The sequence below is a fragment of the Struthio camelus genome, chromosome 4, assembly GCF_040807025.1.
Source record: "Struthio camelus isolate bStrCam1 chromosome 4, bStrCam1.hap1, whole genome shotgun sequence".
In the NCBI taxonomy this organism is placed as follows: Eukaryota; Metazoa; Chordata; class Aves; order Struthioniformes; family Struthionidae; genus Struthio; species Struthio camelus.
In genome coordinates, this window is record NC_090945.1 from 58,956,456 (window position 1) to 58,982,927 (window position 26,472).

The window sequence follows — 26,472 nt, forward strand, 5'->3', positions numbered from 1 at the left end:
CCTGAATTGGATTTGTATCTGCTATTTAACTTTACTATAGATACTTAAACACTTAGATTATTAAGACTAAAGTAATTTCTCAGATGTCCAGTGAGTGACATGTGACACGTGTTTAACTATAACATCCTTGTCTTGGGTTTCTGAGCAGTAAGAATTTCGCAAATTCAGAAGAGGAAATATTGTGGCACCCTACCATGCAGGAATCTACACTATTCCCAGAAGTCTGTCTAAACACATTCCTAAGATTTGTAGATCAGAAGTCTGTCAGACTCTCTCCAAATTTTTTAAAAGAAGACAGATGGCTCACACCACGGTTTCCTGTGATTTCCTTGTCTTGAGAGCAAGTTCAAATGCCTTTAAGTTGGAAAGAATGAACCTGTCCTTAAGCGTTGCGCCCTTTCTTTAGTAAAAGCAGCAATATCTTTTCCAAGTAAGCAAGAGACAGAAATGAATGATTTGCTGTTTGTTATTGGACTCCTGAGTCTATTTATATGCTTCTGCACTATTTCCTTTTCACTGTATTCCTATGAAGTTTATTTTTAAAGACGTACCCAGTTTTGGAGTTGAAGAATGTTACTGAAAAATACCCTTTAAAAATAGGCTCCTAAACACCATAAACATGAGCTTCAACTCAGCTGTTTGTTACAACAGTGCAAAACTTGAAAAATTGGGTCAGGCTCAGACAAACCTTTTGAATGGAATAGTTTCTTCAAAGTCAGTCACAGGTAGATTTTTAACTCTCGAACTTTCTTCCTCTTTCTTTGTCATTACGAAGCCAGTCAAGTGTCATTTGCGTTGGGTAAGCTACATAGCCTGTAGTGGAGGAACTGAAGGGTCATACTCTTTGCTGCTGCATGGAGATGCACTCATGCCCTTATCAGGAGCATCCATGCTAGTGTCATGTGTGACTGGATGTGTACCTGATAGCAACCTTCTGTCGCGTGGGCCACCTGCATATATGCTTTCATGTCATCAAGGTGCATCTTCTGTGATAGAGAGTACTTGCCTTTTAGGCATAAGATGGGCATACCCCTAAGTTACATGATGGGACTAGTGGGAGAGTGGGGATCCCTTGGAATCAGGGGAGTCTGGGAGCAGACTTCTAGAGCGATTCACCTGGCCTATACCCAACTTTGTGCTCTGTCTCATGATTTCCAGGGCAAGGATTGGGCCAGACAAATTGTTCGGATGGACTGGGTGCAATCCAGAGGTCGTAGACTAGACAGCCCCTTTTACCATGTTTGTTTGTTTGTTTTTTAAAGTCCTCAAAGTTGATTAATGCTGAAAAACAGAGTAGATTTACTCTTGTGTGTAAGGCTAAACTGTAAGGGAAAGTGCACATTTTTACCCTCTTTGATGGAACAGAATTTCTCTTTGAGTCTGTAGACATATTCTGCAAAGTAGAGGTGCATAAAATGTACCATCTGTGGAGTTACACTGGAAGGCACTAGGATATGCATACTGACCTTTTAATTTATCTTTGCTTCCTCCCTGTTACTATTGGATTAGTAAGATAATAGCTCCCCCTCTCCCGACAGTTACAGAAGTGGAGCTAAACCCATTTTTCACATATGTGGAGGGAGTTAACCCAAATGGGGCAACCAAACCTTGATGGGGCAGTTTGAATCACAATGAGATGTTCTATTTTCCGACCCGCTTGTATGGATGTGTAGCCTGTCTCCTTGGTGTGACTTCTGTAGTCCTGGACTTGGAACAGAATTTCAGTTTTTAAATGTGATAATCATTTTTTCCCCTGCTTTATTTGTCCACTGCTTGGGATGTTATGAATTTTTTAGGGTATTTTTAGGTGGCATTAAATCTCGGATCCTGTTAGGAACCAAAGGAAGGACTCCAGTCTCAAGAGATGTGTGGAGCTCATGCAAATGGAGGGCAGGACCATAAGAAGGGAGGCTGCTGTGCCATGTGAATAATTTCTGTGACATGTCAACAATTTCATGTCACTTTAGTTTCATTAGTCAACATTTTTGCTGTCAATAATTTGCAATCATAATGTGCTAGCAGCATGTTTAAGTAGGAAGAAAGTAGATGCAGCTCGTAAATGACTGGCACATTTCGTACCAAATGCTATTTGAAAGGCAGAGGAGGATGACTACCTGGGTAATGCTGCAGTGATTCAGTGTGAACTTTGAATGTTTGGATAACTGAGGATAGAATAGATTCAAAATAGTTCTTAAAATAGTTTTAGTTGTGATATTCAAAATCTTTTTTTTCTTTCATTTTTCTTTTTTGTGGTAAGATTAATGCATTTACTTGGTTTGATAGACTTAGATAGTCCTATCCAGTAACTGGCAACGCTCACAAGGTATAAAGCTAATCATGTGCTCAAAGAATGCTGGGATTGGGGCATAAATGTGGGATGCACAATTAGAAATGGTTTTCTTAATATTTCGCATTAGCATGTCATTCTAAATAGCATGAAGTAAAGTGTTCCATTAAAATCCCTGGTCTCTTTCCAAGAACCTGATATTGCTCTTCCTTTGATACAGTTGAGTTGTGGAATAAATTTACATTGGAAGTAGAAACATTTGTCTTCCACTAAGTGAGCGGAGTAATTATTGAAAGCATGCAACCTAGTATTAAGTTTGGGGCTAGATTCTGATCCAGCTAAAACTGTGATGTAAACTCCATTGAATTGCAGAATTCAGTTGTAATGAACATAGCAATGGCTGGATGTTGGTAAAACATAACAAAACAGTGTTGGACCTCAAACCTGTGGAATGAGGTTTTCTTACTGAAAGTGGAAATGAGTCTTTCGATACGCACAAAAAGCGGGAGGTTAACTGCAACAACTAATTTAAAACTGAACAAGAAATCCTGCTGGAGTGCTACTTCCTCCAAACCTTACTAGAAAATGTGGTAATTGCTCACTTTTCGATTTTCTAAAAGTATTATAATGAACTACCACAACTGCAAGCAAGGGAATGTGAGGATATTCTCTGCTATTATTCATCTGATGCTCAAAGACCTGACATGGTGTTTACAGTAGTTACGGGAAGACTTAATGTTAATTTAAATGATATTAGGATAAGACTTTTATTTGGGAAACCAAAGTATAGCCCAGTAATGTCAATCTTTCAAGCAATTATTCTAGAAAACAGAAATATATATCATATATTAGTATATGATGCAATGCTGCTCTTAACAATCCTTCTCCTTCCCATCACATGATTCAAATATCGAAATGAGCAGTTTGGGTGGACTGGCTGCTTTACCTTTTTTCCCCTAACACTTTCTCTGTAAATAATCTTCATTGCTCTACTGCACTGCTAAAACTTTGAACTGGACTTTGTTGTATGTTGTGGCAGGTGGAGCTTTTACTTGGTCGTATTCCAGGGCTTTGTAGAGCAAAATCTCTAGCACTATTCCAGTAAATTTCTGATTGACTAGCTTTACAACATAATAGTAAAAGATGTTAGATTTCTCTTCCAAGTTTGTGCATTTGCTAGTGGCATGGCAATATGGTGACTCAGTGGGAGTTGGGACCAGTAGCATTATTTATACTGATGATAGCATGCTACTTCCCTGGTAAATGTCAAATCGTGTGAATTTGGCAGGCTATATAATGTCCTCCCAGAAAAACACAGTCTGCTTTCTTAGGAAGGAATAGAAAAGGGTAAAAAGCACTATGGTAGCATTTAATAGGAAGATATTACCAAATTACCACACAAACAGTTTTCATGTTACAGCTAAACAGTACGTAATGCCAGACACTTTGTTGTTTTAAGCCTTTTCTAGTTTATCCATGAGTTTTTGCTTGAGTTCAGTAACTGAGATCTCCCAGTTTTGGAAACCTATGCTTTTTACTGTGTTGCATCGTGTAGCGTGTCAGCAGTTTTCCTATATATTAATTTAACTATATCTTTTTGAAGGTTTAGTGATGCTGTCATGGAAGATTCTAATCTGAGACTTGCAATATTAAGGCTTAGTCATAAAGATGTCTATTTATCATTCATTTTTTATTCTGTTATAGTAACACCTCTTCATTATATGCTTGATTGTTCTAAGAAACAAAATTCTTCTGTGTAACTTTAAAACTATTTTGATTGTGGTATCGTTTTCAGGTTTTCTGCATAGGGAGATTTAAGTGCCTAAAATGGCAATTAGGCATACAGGGGGCTTAATTACTAAATTTCCCTGAGTGGTCACGTACAGAACTGACTTGTTGCTTCCAAACTGTTTGCCATGAATCTTAGGTGGGAGAAATACCTACTGTATTTTATCTGAATGGCCAGCATGACTATTAGGTGCAGCCTCCCACGAAACTCACCTGGGAGTCTGGGCATTCACTGAAACAAGAGGATCAAATAGAAATTAACAGGATGCAACATCCGTAACAGAGAATGAGATCCAACTGTTTGGCCTAGCATATCCGGTAGCTTGGTAGGTAAGTGCTTCTCTTGAGATGTGGGAAATCTATTTTCATATCCCGGCTACAGTTAGGGCAGATTTGGAAATAGGTCTCCTATCTCCAAACCTGGCTTTCCTTTCTGGTCGCTGGGTTATTGTGGAGAAGGACAGGAATCTTTTTCTGTGTGTGGCTTTTCCTAGTGTGTCTTTAGCTTCAGGGGAGGGCTCAGAGCTGAGAACGATGGGTGGAGCTGGATGTCTGACTACTGTAAAGAAATGTAATTTAGGCTCTGATCCTACCAGGGCATTTCTAAGCAGCTTTGACAGCTGCTTGGTGGATGCCGAAGCATTAGGTCTCTGTTGCTCCTTAGACATTGGATGCTCAGCTTAGGACTGGTCCCAGATGGTGTAAATTCTGCTGTGGGCTTATTCCTGATAAAGTAGAAGATACTGCTTTGAATATGGTACTGCCCTGTGCCAGAGAGAGATACCAGTTCAGTGAAATTCTGTGTTATCTACTAAGGATCTAGAAAATGCATTGGCCTGTGGTTCACTGCTCTCTGTCACGGTAAACGAATGGTGCCAAAGCAGCCCTGGGGCCTTCCATGATGTTGCTCTTAATGTCTGTAGTAGGATGAGGTCGATGCAGAGAGTGTTTATATATCCAACACCAGGATTGCTGAACTATTCTCTGGATAGTGGTGAGGCTGATTAGAAGAATAGCTCTGAATTATACTGCAATTGCATGGCCCTAATTTTAGTGTGTACCTGGTTGTCAGCATGTGATGATGGTTGTGTTCCCTAGTGACCAGAGACCTAGAAAGAGGATTTAGGTGCTGAGTACCACTGATTCTCCGTTGGCTCAGCTAACGGGAGCTGCTTATTTTGGATTCAAATCCCAACAGGATGTATCCATCACACAAACTGTGAAGCAATTTCAAATTCAAGAGAATGATTTAAAACTGCTATGTAGAGCACTAACAGGCTATAGGAGGATGTTCTTGAGTCGTATGAAGGTGGAGGTAATGCTATACAGTGCTGTACCAGCAAAGAGTTCCTCACAGCTTGCGAAATTTGCAGTATTTATGTTCTTAACACAGTCCTAAGGGTAATGTCACCTGATGCCCTGATAATCACTTTTATCATTCCTGCATTCTCCCCAGGACTTGTCATATGATTTTAAAGCAGTGCTCTTGTTTGTTTTTACATATTCTAGGTGAGCCTTATCATAGGAAAAATGTGCTGTGGTTGTTACCAGCTCTCTTTTTTTCTGTAACAAGATGACTAAGTTTCTCAGTTCAGTGTTGCATATCACCGTGTTGATGATCCCATTGCTACGAATCTCAGCTCAGCTGCTGCACACTGTTTCAGTTCAAGCTAAATTTGCAATCTGACTTCACTGAAGTGAGAAATTGGTTTGCTTGTCAAAAACTGGTATTACATACAAAACAATCCAGTACCTTATTTTTTCACTCAAGTCAAGGCTTCTGTAGGCTTACAGAAGGTTTCAGAACTTCCATGTTACGTTGAGCAGCTGTTTGTAGTGTGCAAACTTTGTTGAATATTGGAGAGTTTAGATTGCATCATATTTGTGCATCATTTTAGTGTGGTAATAAACAGCAGTATCCATCAACTTTAGGTTTAAATGGAAAAGCAAATGGTCTCTGAGCTGATTTTGAGGATAGATTGGTTATTGGGGTTTTTCGGTGTACGCATTCTATCATAGAAGCCAACTATGAAACTTGCTGCACAAACGTCCTATAATATTTAACAATAGATTGGATTAGATTTATTTTGAAGTATGCTAACAACATCGTTAATTGTATTATCAATGGTCAATTGCATGTGATTGCACTTGGTAAGGCAAGGACACAGCATTAATTACCACATTTTACACACAACTGCAGGCAGGTTTGTTTAGTTATCCTATCTTCAAGTCAAATAAAATGAACTTTCTACTTTGGATTAGAAAAAGGGCTTCTTACCTCAGAAACCTTCGCATCAGAAGAATTCCTATTGAATGTATCCTTCCCCATTTCAGTTAAGCTTCTTTTTTTAAAAAAAAAAAAAAAGGAAAATAACATGTAATGCTTAAAATTAGAGCAAGATCTCTATGCCTTTTAATACAGTAAATATTTCAGAGGTTGTTTGCATGCTGTTTCATGATATAAATTTCCATCATTGTAAAATAAATTTAACTTGGGAAGCCATTACTTGACTATCAAAACAACAGGGAACACAGCTATTGTCCATGAAATAGATGTTTTGGATTATCTTATTCTAAATCTAGTGTTTTTTTAATGGATTTAATGCCAAAATTTGGTGGATATCTATTATCACCTCACGTAAATTAGAATATGTGGCTAACATTATTATTACTCTGTGGAGGGGGAAAAAAACCCAAGCAAACAAAAAAAGCAAACCCCAGGACTGACAGAGTTCTAAGCTAAAGCGCTAGGAATTACTGGTCACTTCTGTGACATTCTTTTGCATTGGTATCTCAGTTAGAAGGCTATGTCTTGGTTCTCCTGTGAGCTGTGAAGTATATGACTTCACCTCTTTTTGCATACTGCAGTGAGATTTTTGCTTATTTCTTTATTTTTAGTACACAGATCCCCTAAATAACTTGAATGTTGTAGCATGCCCATTCATAAACCTGATGGGATCTCAGCCCTGTGTATACGCGTGGTGCCTAAGGAGAGCTAGGTCTCTGAGAGAACAAGGCTGAAATCCCAAATCCAAAATGATGAATCCCACCCAGATGGAGTGCCATGGAAGAGGCCTTTAGTGTGCCTCTCTCTGGGCTTCAAATATCTAAGTTTGAGCTTCAGGAATTGCTATTTCCAGCCAACCTGCTCTAGCTTTTTTCAACAAATAGGGAAATGGAGATGCCTCTTATACTTAATAACTGGATTGCTTCTTCAGGAGGTGGGAGATGTGAACAGATGCAGTTCCTTCTCTGCCTGACAGAATTTGAACCTTCTCTCCTATCCCATGTCTTCCCACTGTCAAAGTAGACTAAAGCATAGACTGGAGCTCTCTAAACCTGCTGTACCGAGTCTGCTTTTTTACTTTGCATGCACTAATGAAATATTCATTAAGAAAGAAAGAAAGGGTGGTGATCCTTGTCGTCTGACAAAGACTGGAGTCCTCATTTCCCTACGTTTGGTCAGTTCCATGGTTTTGTTAATGCAGTGAGTGACCTGTCCGCCAGCGGTCTGTTGTGCCTTTCAGTGGTCTGTCTCTAAATCAAAGTGTCAGTGGTACATGTTTGAAGTACCACACAGGCTGAAACTTAGCTGCTTCGTTGTCACGCCATCCCAGCTGTTAAATAGGAAATTGTTTTTTGGCATTAACATATCCCAGACAATCATAAAGCTTTCTCCACTGAAGTTGTGCTACAGTTACAACGCAATATATATTCTTAGATTATCATCAGAGATCTTGAACTTTGGCTATGCATGGGCAGGAATTGCTCTCGGTTCACACAGGATTTTGCAACAGTCATCCACCGTTTGAAACAGTCATCCCTCTTTATTTCTGCTAGATAAGGTTCAGAGGTTGAATTCTCCTGACAGAATCAATGGCAAGAAAGTATCCTCTTGGAGTAGGATATAGTAAAGCAAATTATTGCAACCTCCGCTTTGCTAGTGGCTGGGAAGCGTGAAGTTGGTTGAACCAAGTCTGAATTATAGGTTATTTCAAAGGCAGCGTGGAGTGTCATTTTTATCAGCGATAAGTAGGCCTCTTTATGGAAAGGCAATTTTTATCAAGCATATTAAGACTGGTCTTGTATCTGATGGTTCAGTGCATTGTATGATAGCATCCAGATTCCCATTTTACGTTCCTGAGCTACACCATTTTAAATGTCTGCCAAAAATTTCACCAAAATGTCTCCAGAAAATCAGTTAATTTCTGAATCCAAAGTTAGGATGTAAAAAATGTGGACTCAGTGTATATCCTGAAAAACCTTGTCTGGAGTAGAACAGCTGCTCTCTGCTGGCTAAGGATAACTGAGTGGTTTCCTGACTTGCCTATGAGAAGGAATCTACTTGGGTAATCCCTTCACTTCTTGGGTTGCATTTAATTTGTCTTCTATTTCATTCTCTCATCTTTTATTTCCTCTTCTCATGTCTCCAACTACAAGTTACTGATTAGCAGTAGGTTTGTGTTTCTTAACTGTATTTTTAAAAACACTGTAATTAAAAGTATTTTTGGGAGACAGCAAGTGCTTTAAACATAAATGTATCTTTTTGCTGGTCAGATTGCCGTTATCATAATACCCTTTAACTAGGGATATGCACTATAACTGAAATATGTGTGGAATGCTTTACTTAATAAAGGAATACTACTAGAGTTTACGCTATGGTTTGCAATGTAGGGCTTAATCTGACTTCCACTGATGTCAATAGAATTTGGTCCTTTAAGGCTCAGCTGTGGGACCTTGTTGAATGTTTTCGTTAGTGACTTTGGGACAAGGTAGTAGTAGGCTGATTTTCATCATCACAGAGTTGTGAAATGGCTTCAGTACAGAGGAGGAATAGACTGTAATGCTGGAAGAAGTGGATGCTCTTTAGGACATTTAATGTAGGAGAGTATAGGGTTATATATTTATAAGCAATAACAAAAATTTTTGGTAGAAATGTTTCAGCTGGGGAAACTAAAAGGGAAAGATGCCCCCTCAAAGAAGGACAAGTGAGTGTCATGATGTGGCCTTGAAGAAGGCAAGTGCAACAAGAGGCTACGTGAGCAGAGATGATGGGCAACGTGCTGGTGAGACCACATTTAGAAGCAGTGTACATCTTGGTCACGTTTGACAGGGCACAGGTCTGAGCGCTCACAACTCACTGCAGGAGCAATACAGCCCTTTTGTTAGAAAAGGGAGCAGTGAGGAAGGCTGCCCTGCCTGCTGTTTTGCTGATGCTGTCTGATTCTGCAGAACCTACTAGAGATGAGGAGCTGGAGCGTGTTCCCCTTAGAAAGGGCTTCTGGAGTGCACGTAGGGCAGGGGAGAGATTACTGAGAGGAGCTAAGAGCCTTTGCTCTTAGCAAGAGAAGAGTCCCAGGCACCATCTCTTAACTAGAAAGAGGGGGTACTCCTACAAAAGGTGAAGAGTTTGTTTCAGCCTAAGGAACTGATGAAAGTTGCTGGACTGCGAAACAAACAAACAATCCTTACTCTACTTATTCTGTCCCAACAGCAGTTTTTAACCTATTCTACTTGCAGTGGCACTATCCTAGTTTATACTGCTGAGTTCTTGTACACTTTACTTTAGAGGTTGGGTTGGTTCTTAACATAAACTAAAAGGGAGATGAGGTGGTTGTTCTTAAGGTTCTGGCTCAGTTATATTGTCCTATTCATTAGAAAGGAATTTAAACTAGAATAGAAGCAGAGGAAGTTTGATAGGATCATCTAGATAATGGAGAGGTGCCTTGTGACACAAAGCTAGAAGACCTAGGCTTGTGCTGCTGAGTAAATCAGAGGCGGAAAGAGGAAATAACTGCAGCATCTAAATGCGTCAGGTGAGGAAAAAAGCCATTTCAGAGAAATTGTGCACAGAAACAAACAACTATAATGAATATAATGAGCTTAGAGTACATTTAAATTGGAGATAAGAGGGTTTGAATATTTCAGGAATGAAATTCTGGAATAGCTTTTAATAAGATGAACTTGCTAAGTTTGTGAAAGGGATTATTTTATATATTTGCTTGAGGTATTAGGAGTAAGCATTGATGCAGATTTTCTATCTCCGATATTTAAGTTGCTCCCAGTGCTGCTATGGGGAATGTTATTACCTAATAAGCTGAGATGGCCGTGGCTGAAGTCTCTACCTTTCCACATGCAATGTTATGTAGCTCTCCAGTGAACGTGCTTGTTTCAGTACATTTCAAGAATGAGGCTTAATTGAAGAACACAAATTCAACCTATTACAGTGATATCAAGCAAGAATAACTTATGTAAAATCAGTTCTCACCAGTATCAGACTGTTGTCTGTGGAGCAAGCTAGAAATATCTTTGCTAATTTCCATGCTCTGAGTACTTGGAAGGTGGTTTCTAGAGAATTAACAAGAAACGCACTCTTATTTTTTGGGCTTGTTATGCAATGCTACATTGTGACATCTGCATTACCTGTATGAACTCTGTGTGTACTTTGCAAAACTTCATTTGGAAACTGGGTTTCTCTCTAAACTTTAGGTTCCCAAAGTATTGCAATTGTAGGGTACCAGTAGCAAAAAAGACAGTATTCAGTAGATTTTTAAGCAGTTATACATTTTGACCATTTGAAATGGCATAGATAACTTTAGAATAGAACACTGTAAGAGGACATGATTAGTATACTAAATAGCTACAGCTCCTACTTGGTCGCTTAGAGGACAGCTGCAGTGAGGGGAAGACAGGTGAATGTTTTGCATATGTAGTGATGGAAACAAGAACCCAAGAAAGAAACAGAGATGACCAGGATGTGAGGGGGAGCCTGACTGTGTCTTTCTTACCAGTGACTGTTTTTGGTGGTACCTGATAGGGAAGGATGCTAAGCAGGCTGTTGAAAACAAGTGATAGTACAAGTGGGCATAAGAGTTAAACGATGCCTCTGAATCACACTTTATTCTAGTCTTGAGACCACTGTTTTATGGTTGCACTTAACAGTGACTGGAGATATGATATTTCTATTGGCAGAATCTTCTCAAGCAGCACCATCTAAGCCACTGGTTCCAGTGGAGGTCTACTTTGCAATCCCTGTACAAGCGTGTGGGCTGGAGTGATGGCAACAGGCCCTCTCTGCTTGATTTCATGCTGTGCTAGAGCTAAAGGAGTAGTGGTATGCTGAAGGATGTTAGTGCCAGCCTCTGCATAGCACAGAGCTATTATTTTGGATAGTGAGCTTCAATGGTTTGCATCTATTTAAGCTTTGGTAACATGTAGTATTCAGTAAGGTATTGCCAAGTTTCTAGTGAATGCACTCCTGTAGTGATTATATGCTCTAATATCAATTTATCTGTCTTGAAAGCTGCCTTACTGTTCCTGGGTCATTGGCAACTCTAATGTGAAAGTATCCAAATTGCACACCTGTGTGTGCTCCTGCACTCCCTGACGAGCGATTCAGATTTCTTTATCAAATGGAACAATTAATGTTTCTTTCAGGAAATCTCAGTTTCCTTTGGTGTTTATGCAGTAATTTCAGTCCTCTGCTTCTTCAGATTGCAGATGAATAAAAATAAATAAAAGGGATTGGCACCCTTCTCTGCAAGAGGGAAAACTGTGAAATCAAAGAGAGATTCTTTAATGTATGAACCATGAGCTGGCATATACATGTGACAGTTTTGGACAAATTCAGGCCAAGCAGTATTGCCAGTGTTTGATTTGTACTGCAATTAACAGGATTTGGGACCAGCATCCTGGCCATGATAGGAGTACTGGAGATGTCAAGTTATTTTTCTTGTTCTTTGAATCTTTTTTTCAGATTTTTTTTCAGCTGCCATTTCCCTGTTCCCTTGAGCAAAACAGCTAGGCACAGCAAAGAGGCATGATTCAGCAAAGAGGCATGGTTGTCGCTCTTCTGACTATTCAAGGTGCTAATACCTTGAATAATACCTAAATTATTCTCAGTTTAGGACCCCTGGAGTGTAGGTGGACAGCACACTGTCCACTTTTTTTTCTCTTGCTCTCTTCTTTATGTTGTGCTTTGCAACAGTTCTTAGATGGGGGGAAAGGAGCAGAGCCAAAGGCAGACCAGCTGTACCTGGTGCAGGGCAGTGCTTGGGAATGGTATCATTAGAGAGGTGCAGGCCTTGTTAATTTTGATGCATAATAAGGGATTGTTTGGTCTTGCCTACATTTAGACCTGCAGTGCTGTTGTTAAGCCTAGGAACACTGTCTGCTGTTGAATCTACATCTCTTGAAAAGCAGCGGGACTTAGCTCAAAATAAATTCACAGATTATATCTAAAAGGTTCAGGACTGAAGGTTCGAGAGCGTGAAGTTTCTTCAAGCACCCTCCCAGGAGGAGTTCCAGGGTATGTTTAGGCTTGTACTTAGATGCAGACAAGGACAGAGCCTTATTCTAGCTTCTGGAAGTCAGTAAAATGTTAAAACTTGTTTAGATTTCCCATCTATACGTGCTTATTCATATTTTGGTTCCTCATCCAGCCTGAAAAGCAGCATTTAACTTAAGTGTGTCTTTCAGAAAGACATCCAGACTTGCCTGAAGACATCAGTGGGGATGGAGATTTCACCACTTTCTGAGTTAATTAACGGAAAGGAATAGTTGATGAAAGAGTGATTTATTCATTGGTTCAATTGCAGCTGCCGAATTTATTGCCTGTGGTTGATATGAAAACGCATTTTCTGTATTTCTGAAAGAGCAACGACATGGTAACTTGGTTTGGCAAATATTTGCGTTTTAATAGCATCTACTGCATAAAATAGAATAGAGTTCCTAATATACTGCAGTTACTTTACCAGAGATATAAAACAGAAGTGAACCATCACGACCGGTAAATTGGGTCTGGACTATTTTTCATCAGGGAGAGGGGGAAAACACCAGAGAATCTTGTTTGAGAATGAGCCTGAAAAAACCTAACCCAAGAACCCTTAGTCTCATTGTATTAAGTTTGCATAGATAACACATCACGTGGAATATGATGCATTCAGATGTGTTCACATTGGTATTACAGCCACAGGTAATAGAAATACTTGTTTATCACTTTATTAAATCTATTTTCATGAGCATGTGATATCTTTGAGCTCCAGGATCAAGCTACTGTTGATATTTGTGAGTATTATTCTGATAGCTCTTGGCTATAAAGTTTCCATTGCTTCTGTTTAAGCATTTATTTTAAGAATGACTAGTATTTTTTTTTGTAACTTTGCAGAGTACAGATGCCAATTCAAATGTGAGGAAAAGAACGAATGCCACAATACAGTCAGAAGCTGATGGTGGGAGCCGAATTGATACAAGACACAGTTCCATCCAGCCTCCCTCTGTAGCTCAGGTGTCTTCTGACATTACACCCCACTCCCTTTCTGCATCAAGTCCAAACCCTTTCACGCGCATCAGTGCATCAGAGACGTTATCTTCTGCAAGAGCTACCCCTCCAGCTCCTCCTTCTACCCCAATTTTAACTGGATTTGTATCCCAGCATGCCACAGCTGGATCCCCCTCCATTCAGCGCTTGCTTGGCTCCAGACTGGAACAGATTCAGACCACCACACCTAATATGTTAGGAGCATCTGCAAAGCCATCTGCTATCACACCACCTGTTCCCCCTGCCTCCCACTCTGGCACTAGTAAGATAGACAAATATGCACGCATTCTATTTCCTGTTACATTTGGAGCATTTAACATGGTCTACTGGGTGGTGTATCTATCCAAGGATACCATGGAAAAATCAGAAAGTCTAATGTAGTTTTGCTGCTATGTAGTAGTTTCTAAATTATACTCACATTTGATGCAGAGTTTCTTCTTTTGAAACTGTTTAAAGAGGTCAATAATTCTTATTTATAAAAGCTATGTGCTACTTTCCCATTGTAAAGGCTGGAGTTATTGGGGATAATTAGTTAACTCCTACCAGGGTAATGGGTAACAGAGTTGTCTTCCTCCCTTCAGCTAGCAGTGAACCGTCACTCTCTTCAGACAGACTACTCTGACTACACAGAACTTGCCTTTGGGAGGAACATGCACAGGAAACAAATCAAAGGCAGAGGTGCACAACTGTGCAGCGGAACACATCTTGACTGCTGGGAATATGCACGATGATTATCACAAATCCCTGAGGCACCCAGCATTGCTGTTTGGACACTGCATTGCATTCTCTAAGTGCAAGGCCCATGTCCTGAATACTTTGACAGTACTTGCTGGGAAAGGACTTTCCCTGCTAGTTTGAAATTGGCAGGATTTAGGGTGGAGTGATCAGTGGAGAAAGAGAATAGAGTCCAGCCTGGGAGAACGTGACTCCAGAAAAGTTATGCAAAGGAGTTGTAGAGCTCCATGTATTTTTACTAATCATTATTTTTCATTGCAGCCTAGGAAATTCTCACTCCAAAATAAGGAGTGAACCTTGCAAGAGCTGAAATCTGAGGTAACTCTTGAAATTGGAGATTTTTTGTTTGATAAATCCTAAGTGTGATTCTTCTTTGACCTTGCTGACCAGCTTAAGTGGATTTTCTCCTAAGGTACATCTCTTACGGTAGAGGGGGACCAGGCCCACAGTAGTCAACCTTTTACTTGAGTTCTTTGTTCTTTCATTTTTGGATGATTTTGGGTTTGTTTTTTTTTTTTTACTTCATATTTTTAGTCACACTCCTCTAATTTCCTTTGGACACTTACTTTTTTCCCCTCTTTACATAATGTTTGAATCACATTAAATTTTGCAAGCAGTTTTACAGGTGGCTTCATAATTAAGTAAAACAAGTTTCCCTGTCCTTTGAGCAGTGTGGTTATGGCTCGTCTTTGAGTGAAGGAAAGATACTCTTCTGTGAATAAGTCATATGACATACATAAGAAAAGAACGTTTCTAGGTAGCGCAGGGGGTAACACCAGGTGGATTTATAGTCCATTGCTTTCTCTTAGACTACTGCATGGATAGAGGCTTCTTTAAATGGTTCAGATTGCAATATGCAAGCAGCAAATTTCCTGTCTTTATTTTAAAAAGTGAACACTTTAAACCCACTAGAAATCTTGATCCTTTCACCAGAATGGGTGGAAGATGCGCTGGCAATAAATCTAAAAACGTTCGCACAGATCCATCTGGCTAGCAAATGACTGGCATTCCTGTGCAGGTGACAAGTAAAAATCAAAGGCCAAATCCTCAGCTGTGATCTCACTGTGCCTCTAAAGGGTCTGGAAGCAGCTGAATCTCCTTTAGGCAGAGTAATCTGTAGTTTGAATATGTTGGCATATCAGATTTGCCTGTAGGCCACAGTCAAAGATTTGTGTTGGTGGCAGGTAAGGTGAATGCTGCGGTGTTGGTTCTGTGCTCGAGTAGCAATCAAATTATTGAGAGATGGGGGGAGACCACAAGCAGCTGGGGTAAATGAGGATGTACATGGGACTGCTGTAGACTGTATTGGGACAATAATTGGTATAAAAAGATCCCGGAATGTTAAAACTAGGACTGCATTCTCTTTGCCTCTGTGTCTATCCAAACCCTGTAGATACTTCACAGCTGAGAATCTGACCTTCTGGCTTAAAGGACATGGGATTCTGCCAGAAATGTATAATGAAGCATATAGTGTGGATCCCAGGCTACTGTTTCCTTGTATATCATTGGACTTTATATGATAGAATGCACAGGATTTGGTTATGTCTCACATGACTTTATTGTGATCCTTTTTTTTTTTTTTTTTTTTTACTTCACTGCGTTGTCAAGATGCGATGTATGGTCTTTTACTCTTTGCTTTTTATGTTTGGCAGCAGCCTGCAATTGCCAAGCTCCTTAGAAAATCATGACACCTGCCATAGCACAGAACTGCAAATGCAGCACCCATGCAAGTTGTTTGTTTGCATTAGTTTGCATCTTTGGATGTATCTCTAGGAGCTTTAACTGTTTATTCTGTAATTTAGTAACATTATTGCAAATTGTCAGAATGGAAGATGTTTTACAGGAGACTGTTTGATTATTTTGTTAAGCCAGAAGAAACAAAACTAATCCTGTGGCACTTGCTGATCTTAAATAATTGCATACATGGTAAAGTATTTCTAGTATGAAGAATTATGTCTTTCTCTGTGGTGGGAACCTAGTGTTTCCTCCAGAAGTTACTGAAATTATTCTTTTCTTTCCTCTCTGATGAAAAACAAGGATGTCCTCTCTTAGGCAGAGCTTTAAACAATTCACTAGAAACAGCTGTCTCTTCCTTTCCATCTCTCCCCCTATACTGCTGGTATAATCAGCTTTTTCAGTGCATTGTTCAGTAGGATCAATGTTGGTTCAGGCTATTTGACCAAGAATGATCTGAATGCACACTTGGATTCATTTGTAGTTCATATTTTGTTTTAAAGACTTACAAGGAGGAATAAATGATTGCAAAAATTAATAGAATTACAAATATTTATTTATATGCTTCCATTTTGGAAGAATTTTTTAATGGCATCTGAGAATATATGTCTTTTAAATCTGTCATTGTATTTCTGAAGTTCCTTCCAACATTTGCATGCTTGCATTCAAAATAAGATATAAAAAAAATCTCATTATGAGCCTAGGACAAATTTATTGTACTGTGCTACATTTTTGTTTTACAGTATATGAAGAAATTGCCATAACTAGCTATCCAAAGTATATAAGGGCAGTGTAAATAGGAGGTTATTGTTAATAGTGATTTTCATTATATTTAATCTCCTTGTAGAGCAATCAGGGACAGTAAACATCCTGCAGTATACTCAGTAATACTGGCAGGTTCCGAGTACTGTGTAATTCAGAAGCACAAACAAAGCAGGGATATGCTAAATATAGTGGACCAAATGGTCAATAAAGGTAACCAAAATCATAAGGGAGAATCTGGCAGGTATCATCTCAATGACCAGATAGATTACTAGGGATGATTTTGAGTGAGATGAACTTCACAGGAACTATTTTTTTTTTCCATTGGCTTTGTTAAACAATGTTTTTTGATGATACCATAGTGATTCAAAACTAACCAATCATTTCAGACAGTCCTGTTTAAAAACAGGAGAGGAAACTGGATAAGAGAAAACCTTATCAGGAAATACAGACAAATTTCCACTAGCTGCTGTTTCCTTGGAAACATTGTTACTAATAGCAGAACTCCCACAGTTTTCAGTGTTACAGCCCCAACCACTAGTGCAACCTTTTGAGAAAGCTAGTTAAAAACTCTGCGCAAGGAGATTGCCTTCACAGTAGTTGAAGTGTATTTTCTAGTCAACTGTGAGCAAGGTCAAATTTCTAGCAGCCCATTAGTTTTCACTGAAATTACTAAAGTAGTTAAGTTGATCAAAGAAGCCAGCCAAGACCCCAGCCCTCCGTGATGACCTGAACCATTAGAGCTCGCCAATCAGAAGCAGAGTCTGTTTCTCTACCTATAAAATGGGTTTATCTCCATTGTGTGAATGTCACAACACGTTTCTGAGGTGCTCTAGATTCCCTCTCTTGAATGTTTTTTCAGGGAAAAAGTACCTTTTGCAAACTGTTGTTATCTTTGATTCTACATTACCCTGAGATCAGGCAAGTAGGCCATATGATAATTGAAGGAAAGGGCAAATAATTTAACAAGGAATGTGACCAGAGCTTTTCTGTTCACAGGAACTAAAAGTTACTACTGACAGGGAGTTCAAGCACAGCTTTTGGTATGCCATCATTTTCGTTATTCAGGACGGACTTCACAAAAATGGGGAAAGCAAGTAACTATATTTAATAGGATTTAGCCAGCATTTCCAGAAGAAAGTGAACGGACCCAAAATTCTGCACGTATCGAAAAGCAGTCTCCTTCAATTTCCTTGCTCACCTCTGGTATGTCATTTTAAAGCAGTGCACTTTATGATGCAGTACAGTGTCTGCTTGCAGTGTAGGCACGTAACAGTATACAGTGTATTTCTCCCATTTATCCAAAGACTACTGTTACCATTTCTCTTGTGCTGTTGGAAGTGGAGGGAAGGCCAAAAGGGAAAAAATGACTACGTAGGTTGTGTAAGAGACAGATAATGGCCACATGGGAAATTTTTTCATAAATACTGCAGGAGGCTTCCTGGAAGACTCTCACTCAGTATGGGAAGCTAAAGCGTGGTTTCGGCTGTAGTGTACTGTCCCCCAAAAGCCTGATAAGTTCCGAGAGATCTATTCAGGATTCAGAGGAGACTGTGGTCTTTGGATGATGGGTCCCAAAACTTCTGCTTGACCCAAAAGATCTAGGAGAAGGAAATTTTGGTGAGTTTTGCCTTGCCTTCATGAGAATTCCTGATAGGCCATGACTGCACTAAAATTGATAAGTGTTGTACAGCTAATGCCATTGTAAATTACAGTAAAGATAGCTGACAAAAATTTCCTCTTAGACTTACTTAATGCTACGGTTAAATAACGTGGATAAAGAAGGTGGCAACTGTAGTGCTGAGAAGTCTAAGTGAAGCATAATGCTTTATAATGACATGGATAAGAGCCAAGGGCGATTAGAATCAAAGTTTTAAAAGTGTTACAGAACTGCAGAAATATGTGGCAATAAGTTTGTCAGTGAGTGGGGTAATTAGGGGGAACGGGAGGTGGTTCTCCTAAAAGATGTTTGATTGCTTATAGACTAACAAGCAGAAAGGAATGGGCACACAGTTGGAGGAGCAGAACTATATGAATGAAACTTCTTATTTAGTGAAAATCAAAAGTGAAAAAGTGAAAGTGACCTTGTGGATGTAAGTATTTACAAAAAATGTGGAAAAAAAAATCTACACAAGAAGAAACTAATTAATTGTCAATAGCATCTTTCCTTCTGAAACATATTTTTTATTTTTTCAAGACCTGATATTTCTTTTACTGTGTGATTCCAGGGTAAGTTATTTCTATTTATATTGTTGTAAGGACCTATACTGAAATCCACTGAAATCAACATGGTTCTTTTCATTGACTCCCATGCACTTTAGTCAAATTAACTGAGAGGAAAATCAGGCCTACTGGTTCTCCCTGCAGGAAAAGCAAGCCATTTTGGAAGAGTATGGTAAGCATTAATATTTACAGTCTTTATTTGTAGGTCTATACTTATATTCTCCAAAAAATTTACATCCTGATTCTGAATGTGGTGTGCAGTTTCAGTGCTTTCTGTATAAATCAAAGTCTGAAAGTAATTTCTTGTCATGTTCCAAGCAAATATTAATAGCGTGAGGTACAGAGCGCTCTTTAAAAAAACCCTCTCTGTAGTAATACTAGTATTTACTGTGTCCTCAACTGGAGGGAATGAAAAGTGCGGTTATTGTAAAATTGGTAGAATGTGTAAAACATACTTTATTTTCACATGAATTAAAAAATGTGGTAGGTATTATTTTCAAAATTAGTGAGTTTTGCATTGCAGTACAGAACTTAGCGCATCTAAAGATATCTCTTGGACTTTTGTATCCTTTTTATATTATTCCACTAGAAGGAGCTTCAAAGAAAAGCAGTTAGTATCCACTGCAGTTCACAAAAATTTTGATTAAAATTGTATTTTTATTTTCTTATGCAAGAGAAACCGAGAGCCATATGGCTTCTTTAAAATAATTTTTTTTTAAAAAAAAAGCACTGGAGAATCCCTTTTTGTTAGCAGAGCATTAGAAAAACATCGAAACTCCAGCCAATTATTGAATGATATCATCTAATAATAGTATAATTTTAGTGTTTAAAAATATTAATTTGATCACAGCCTGGGTACATACATATGTATGTATATAAAAACATTCAAATAAAATGAATTCTCTGAATTTCAAGAGAGGCGAGCTCAAGATGTGCTTGCAAGTGCTCTTCTTTTGAAAGAGTACCTTGAAGCACAGTATGAGGTAAGTGTTTATTATTTTGGTATATCTCTATTTTTAGCAAGAAAAAGAACCCGAGTTAAAATAATGTACTAATAAACTAGTCCTCAACTAGTGCAGAGATCTAGGTTATTTCTTGCTGTTGGTCTTGCTGTTGTTGATCTATTTCAACGTTTCCTGTGTGTTTTAGTGAATGTTGTATCCATGTTGAAGTAAATGCTGTGAATTGCCATAGCATTCTACAGATGATCTGATGGAATAAAGAAGCATTTAAAGAAATAATTGTTACTGTTTATGAATATGTTTTCATCCTTGGAAAAAACTTAACTGGAGATTGGTAGAAGAAGCAGATGACTGTCTGAAACACTCATCTGGACTTCTGAGCTCAACGCACTGCAAAACTAAATTGTGTACTGCTTTATCTTGCTTTCTCATCTTGTGCTGGTGGCTCCTCTCCTCATGGTAAGTGAATATGCACAAGTATGGACGACTGAGCAGTCAGAACATGTACTAGTATTTGTTTAAAGTGCTTTCAAAATATGAGATAGTTTGGTTGAACCTCATTACTGTACAGTGACATCAAAGTCTGTTTTACTGCTGCACATCGTAGTCTGTTTTACTGCTGCAAGCTTGAAAATCTCCTGTTCTGTTAGTTTACCACATCCTCAAATGAATCATAACGTACTTTAAAGAAGTAGATCTTTCTATATGTATGTATATGCATTTCTTTTTTTATATTAACTTGTGGCAACATTCTCTGGTAGCAGACGAATGGTGGAGATTTGAGGCGTGTCAGATAACCAGAGTTCTCGTGGAATTGTGTGAAGGTATCATTTTGCTACACAGGGTATACGTGCCTTTCCAGATCAAGACTGGTAGGCCAGACATAGCGGAAATGAGTCCACTTGTGCAACAGCGTGGCCTTGTGTAGTTGAGCCATTGTGAATAGCAAGAGTCAAGGCATAATTGTTCTGACAGGTTTCTGGATTGGAGCTGGCTTATATCCTGCCCCCGTGAAGCAGTCTGTAGCAGTCCATGTAGACAGACTAGCGGCTTTTTAGAACCATGGTTACTCTGACAGAGATCTGTACTGCTGCGGAACGTAAGGCGCTCACCCTCTTTCTTGCTGTCGTCTTTGTGTTGCGGGGGAAGTATTTATGTGGTTATGGTGAGCAGCCTGGAATAACTTATCTAGCTATAAAGCAAGTTTATCTGTTTGCTTTTGGCTGGGTTAGTAGTCAGCTGGATCAGTTCTCTGATCTGGCTCGCTGTGCAGTTAGTGCTGACAGAGAAGATGAGGAGGAGGCTGGGATTGCTGTTTTGAGCTGGATTAAAGTTACTGTGGACAGTGTAAGGACTTTATCCTGCCTCCACTAGCATTAAAACAGTGGCTCTCACAGGCTTTCTCAAAACTCAGGTGCCTTCGGTAGTCATTTCTCCCCACAAAGGTGCCTTTATTTGCTTTATCATTAATGTAATTCACAATGGACAAAAAACACAAGCAGGCCAGAATTTATGACAGAGCTTAAGTCAATCAAGTTATTTGGAGACAGAGAAAAGGAAGAGGAGGGGAAAACATGAGTAAGGATGAAAAATTTAGTTTCTTGCTTCCAAGCAGTTATTTTAAGATATGTTCTATTAGATGTACTAGAACAGCATCTGGCAGGAAACAGCCTAGAAATATTTTTTTTTATTATTATAAGAATGTTGAGAAAATAATAAGGCAAATAAGTTGCTAGTGCACTCCTAGAAACATTTATGTTTCATTAAACTTATTTCATTAAAGAGGGTATTTTTATAGACAGCCAGGAAGAATTAAGAGACAAAGAGAAGGGAGGGGGGAAGTATTTTATTAAGTATTACTATTTTCCTCTGTTTTAAAGCATTTCTCAGCCAAAAATGTAAACAGTGTCATTTTTAAGCTTTCTGGGACTCCATATATTTCATTTTCAGTAATGAAGCTCTTTGGAACTTTTATCACTTGGTTTCTGTTTAAGAGACTGAATATAGAGATTCCTGCCTCTGATTTAACTCAGTTAAATAGGAGAAGGGTTTAAAAAATAATTTTCATTACAGTAATCTAGATGGTTTTTGGAAATATCATGCCTTCCTACTAAATCTGAAAACATTCATTCATATCTGAATTTCTGGGTGTTCTCTAGTGCTGAACGCTTCTGATAACCTGATCAGTGCAATATAGAATAGCTTGTGGGCTGTGGCTGCATTTGAAGTAGATGTGTTTGAAAATGGAAATCCACAAGTGGCTCAACTTTGGCACTTGCACAGTGTGGTCAGTGTGCTGAGCTGAAAGCAGATCCTGTGAAAGGAAAAGGTGAGTTTTTAACCCACTATATGGCTGCATGAGTGCTGAGGTGAGAGAAGGTAGGAATCTGTGGTCAGGGACAGAGGGGAAGAAGGAAAGCGAGACTGCCTCTTTCAGAGATGCTGCAGATCTTATATTGGCTTAAGCCACTTATGAAAGTGCACCCCAAAACTCCTTTCCAGGTAGGTAGCTTAGGTACTGGCAGCATGTAGCTTCAACAATGTGAAATTCAACACCCACTGCAAATTCTGCCCGAAGATCAGCGCAGTTAATCTGCCCTAAGTTTCTGATGCTGTGACTAGAGGACTGGAAAGATTGAGCTGGCTCAGTTATTGCCAGCTGGGATACATCCATGTTGTAATGCATCCAAACTGTACCATGGTGAATCAGGGCCCTCAGAGTCCTGGGGAGTGGGATGGAAAATCCTTTTCTGGAGCCCAAAATAGGGCAGACTGAAGCTAAAGAAAACTCTTCCTTTAGCTCAGTGCTGCTGATACCACTGTAACAGCACTGAGTATCTGAAAGGAGGGATGTGGATCAAGGTATATTGCCGTCTTGTCTTCTCCTTGCACATCTGTTAGATGTTCTGATGTGAGCCATGGTAGGAGAGACAGGTACATGTATGGTAATTAAACAGAATATGCTTAGTGCTGCTGCTTGGTATATATACCTGCAGTCTCTGTGGTGATTTCCCTGGCCCTGCAGTGGTGAAATGTATCCAGCCATACAGACTGCTCTTTGAGGACCTGCCAGCAGTTCATGGGCTTTCCTAGGTGCAGAATTGCATCTATGATTTTTGTAGATATAGCTGTTTTTCCCCCTATGACTTCTAATGTACCTTAAACATTAGTAAAAGGGTTTTTCTCTTTAGCTCTTATTTCTCTACTCTGTTGTGTATTTGTGAGGAAAAAATCAAGGCGACATTTTTTTCCTGGTTTCATTAAACAAAGAGGTTTCCTCACCTGCATACATGGAAATCACAAGTTCCATTGCAAATTTTGGGAAGGTAGAAACTCAGAGTCTCAAAGGTGTTTTTATTAAAAAGACATCTTTTTTTTTTCAAATAAAGTATCTTATCTGGAGGATATTTAGCTACTACTTTTTAAAACTGCTGTAGTTTATTAAAGTATTTTTCCTATGCTGAAAATTTGAATTTTATTTTTATCCATTTCATTTAGGAAGGTGAGAAACCATGAATATCTGTATTTTTTCTGTTTTATATCTTGGACTGAAAGCTGGTAAATATTTATGATGGTGGGAAGGATGCTTAGCCTTGTGATGTTCAGTGGCTGTTCCACAAACATATTGATTTTTGTCTTTCTCTTTGGAGAATATAAAGAGCATATGTGAACAGAAGACCAGCAAATACTGTAGAGAGATTTAGAAAGATTAATTCTCACTTTCTATCTGGAGATCATATGCATAACTATATTGAAACTGGACAATAGAAAATATGTGAATAAAAGAAAGTCTTTCTGTCTGACCTACATGCTGTCAATTACTCTTATTAATAAGTTAGTTAACATCTTGCCTATCCTCTTAAAATTTTTCCCTCTACTGTATTCTTGGGGAAGTGCAGGAAGTGCACAATCAAAGCTTTGAATTTTTACCTTCAGCTTATCAGTCCAGTCAGGAGCACGCACAGTTAGTACCCTAGGTTTGCCTGCCTTGCTGAGTTAGGAATGTGGTCAAATATGTCTAAATTTAGTCCTGGTAAAGGACAGAGGGGGAAGGCATCCCAGTTCTGGAAAAGAAAAGCTGAGCCTGGGGACCATTAAGCATTTTGCTGAGGTAAGACATGAGAGTTGAATTAGGCTGAAGAGCTGCTCATTAGAAAAACCCCTAAATGTACAGTCTTCAAAACCGTGCCCTAGCGTAGCCTGCTCTTGCATCGTTTTGGTGCATCCTGGCCAGTCCCTTGCTTTGCACCTTGCCTCAGGGGTGGCCTGGCATGGATTGACGTGCCCTTCAGACCTCAGCTGCGGGGCCTGCTTCCCCCACAGCCCCGCTGGGCTGCAGAGCCCAGTGGGGCATCCCAGGGCGTGGGGCGGGCTCGGCATCTTCCGGCTGTTGTGGAAGTGACAGCCTTTGCCGTTAACTGTGTGCGTTTCAAGGTCCAGATTTCAATAAAGGCAGTGGCATAAAGCACTTTGGGTGTTTGAAAAACAAGGTAGTTGTAGAAGGGATGCAGGATTTTCTGGCTTCCTTCGGATTTAGTCTCCTGGATTATCTAGTTAATTTTATCGAATTGGCAGTGAGCCATTCTATCCCTCTCCCTGCTGACAAGCTGTAGGAAATACTGATTAGAAACAAAGATACTCCTTTGGCACATTGATATTGCCAGAGTGAAAATCTTAGTAGCCACTGTCCTTGGCTGGTACCTGTAAAAATAAAACAGAACAGCAAGGGATGTACGCTGATATTAGTGGCCCACTCATGCTATGTGCTACTGTGGCAAGAACTGTTTAATTTGAAATATCTGAAAAATGTTGCATCAATAGCAAATACATGGAGCAATGAAAGTGTATTAAAGGCTTGGCTGAAAACACAGTATTGGCTTGCTGGTAATGAATAAAAGAGCTATGTAATAGTTTCCCAGTTGTATGATGTAGTTCCTGCTCCCCACCTTTACGCACTTCCATTGCACTCTACCAGGGACTGCATCTCCTACTAGTTCCAATATTATAAATAGCTGAGGTGCTTCTATGAGCTGTTAAAATAAATTCACCTAACAAATAATGTGGAACCTCCGCTCTCCCCCATTATCAAATCATCGTGGTCAGAGAAGCAGGCTGAGAGATGCTCATTTCTATGCCAGTGTCTAATTCAAAGTATAGTAGCTGTACCAAGCTAGTTACTAAAAGGAAAGGGAGATTTCTATAGCAGCTGTTTATAGCTGTGTGTCATTTTTAGAGTGGAAAAGAGTACAAAGCAAGAAAAAGCTAATATATTTACTGATGTTTTAATGAGCTGTGAACTTTTGTTTTCCTGTGAAGCCATATCTGTTGCAAACAAAACATTTAGGTTTAAGCTCAGACCGTTGTACGGAATACTCCCAGTGGAAAATATGAAGCATTTTGAAATAGTTTTATCTTTGTTTCCTGTAAAAGCTGTGGCATGCTGAAAATATGCTCTAATACAGCACAGTAGAAATACTTCTTTAACATCCTTTCCAGAAAAGCCTAAATCCTCTAACTCCTCTTTCAAGAATTTACTACTTCTGCAATATGTGACTGTCCTAGATGCATGTTGCGAGAGTCTCTGTGCCATGCCAAATTCTTATGTATATCCCATTGTATTGACTCATGCATTGAGGAAAAACTGGAAGGAAATCAAAGCAAGGGAAGCCTTGGAGTTGAATTCTTTTACACGATTCTTTGTGCACTTTTTTGTTGGAATGGAACAATATGGCTGGAAGATTGGAAGAATCAGAGATTAACTAAATTATGTGAACACACATTCAATGCTGATCACCTGATTACACTAAAACACTTAAAAGGTGGTTTGATAGCTGTCAAGTTGTTTTGCTATTGTGCAGCTTAACTGTTACCTTCCTGTATTATGAACATCTATGTATTTGAAAAATAAATCCATCTTGCAAGAAAGACTGTGCAAAAATTGTTCCTATTATACTCCAATGTATATTGCTGATGTCAAATAAAATACAATTGTGAGAGTTCTTAAACACTTTGTCTTTCTAATTGTGGCCTGAAGCAGGAAGAGGAAGAAGTATAGTAAACTTTGATGTGGATCATCCTGCAGTTAATGTTAGCACATCAATTTTAGGATGTTAGTATTAGCTTAGTGATTCAATCAACCTGATGCTGTATATGAGCAGATAAAGGGATGGATTTCGTCAGCAATATGATGAATGATAATCTCTTGTCTAATTTATTAAAATGGCACACCAGTCTACTGATGTGTTATTGTCAAGATGCTGATCACTACATTAATCAGCTAAAAGCTAAACAAATTACTTTGCCTCTCTGCCAGGAGCAGAAACAAATAATACACACAAAGGTGGTGCATGCTATATTCTCTTTTTACTTCCTATGAGATACTATAACATTGCTTCTTTCCTTACCTGCCTACAGACCAGTTGTGTCTGCTGCTCTACTTCAGTAGATGGACTAAATGCTTTGTCTGAGACTTTGTGTTTGGGCCTGATAAATCTTCAATGTGTTAAAAGGCAGCCACATGTTTGCAGTAACTGCATTTCAATAAGGATTGCAAAATCCCTGGTGATGTATATGTGTAGAGAGAGAGATGTATGGAGAAATCATTCCAATACGTGCAGTGGCCTGTGCAGGGCAGGGAGTTGTGCGCCCTCGTTTCTTTTGCT

General features: G+C 39.1%; 1 protein-coding gene across 8 annotated transcripts in view; it reads left to right on the top strand.

Annotated features, from left to right (window-relative positions):
* The window catches only part of GABRA4 (gamma-aminobutyric acid type A receptor subunit alpha4), a 65,520-nt gene that overhangs the window by 27,273 nt on the left and 11,775 nt on the right, over window positions 1-26,472 (top strand). For 5 of the 8 annotated variants that reach the window (XM_068942972.1, XM_068942976.1, XM_068942977.1 and 2 more), the window contains one exon: window positions 13,242-25,818. In XM_068942972.1, coding sequence (XP_068799073.1) covers window positions 13,242-13,775 — 534 coding nt within the window. In that variant the 3' untranslated portion in view covers window positions 13,776-25,818. Of the gene's footprint in view, window positions 1-13,241; window positions 25,819-26,472 lie in introns of those variants that run through there. The other 3 variants (XM_068942974.1, XM_068942973.1, XM_068942975.1) reach the window with 2 other exon arrangements.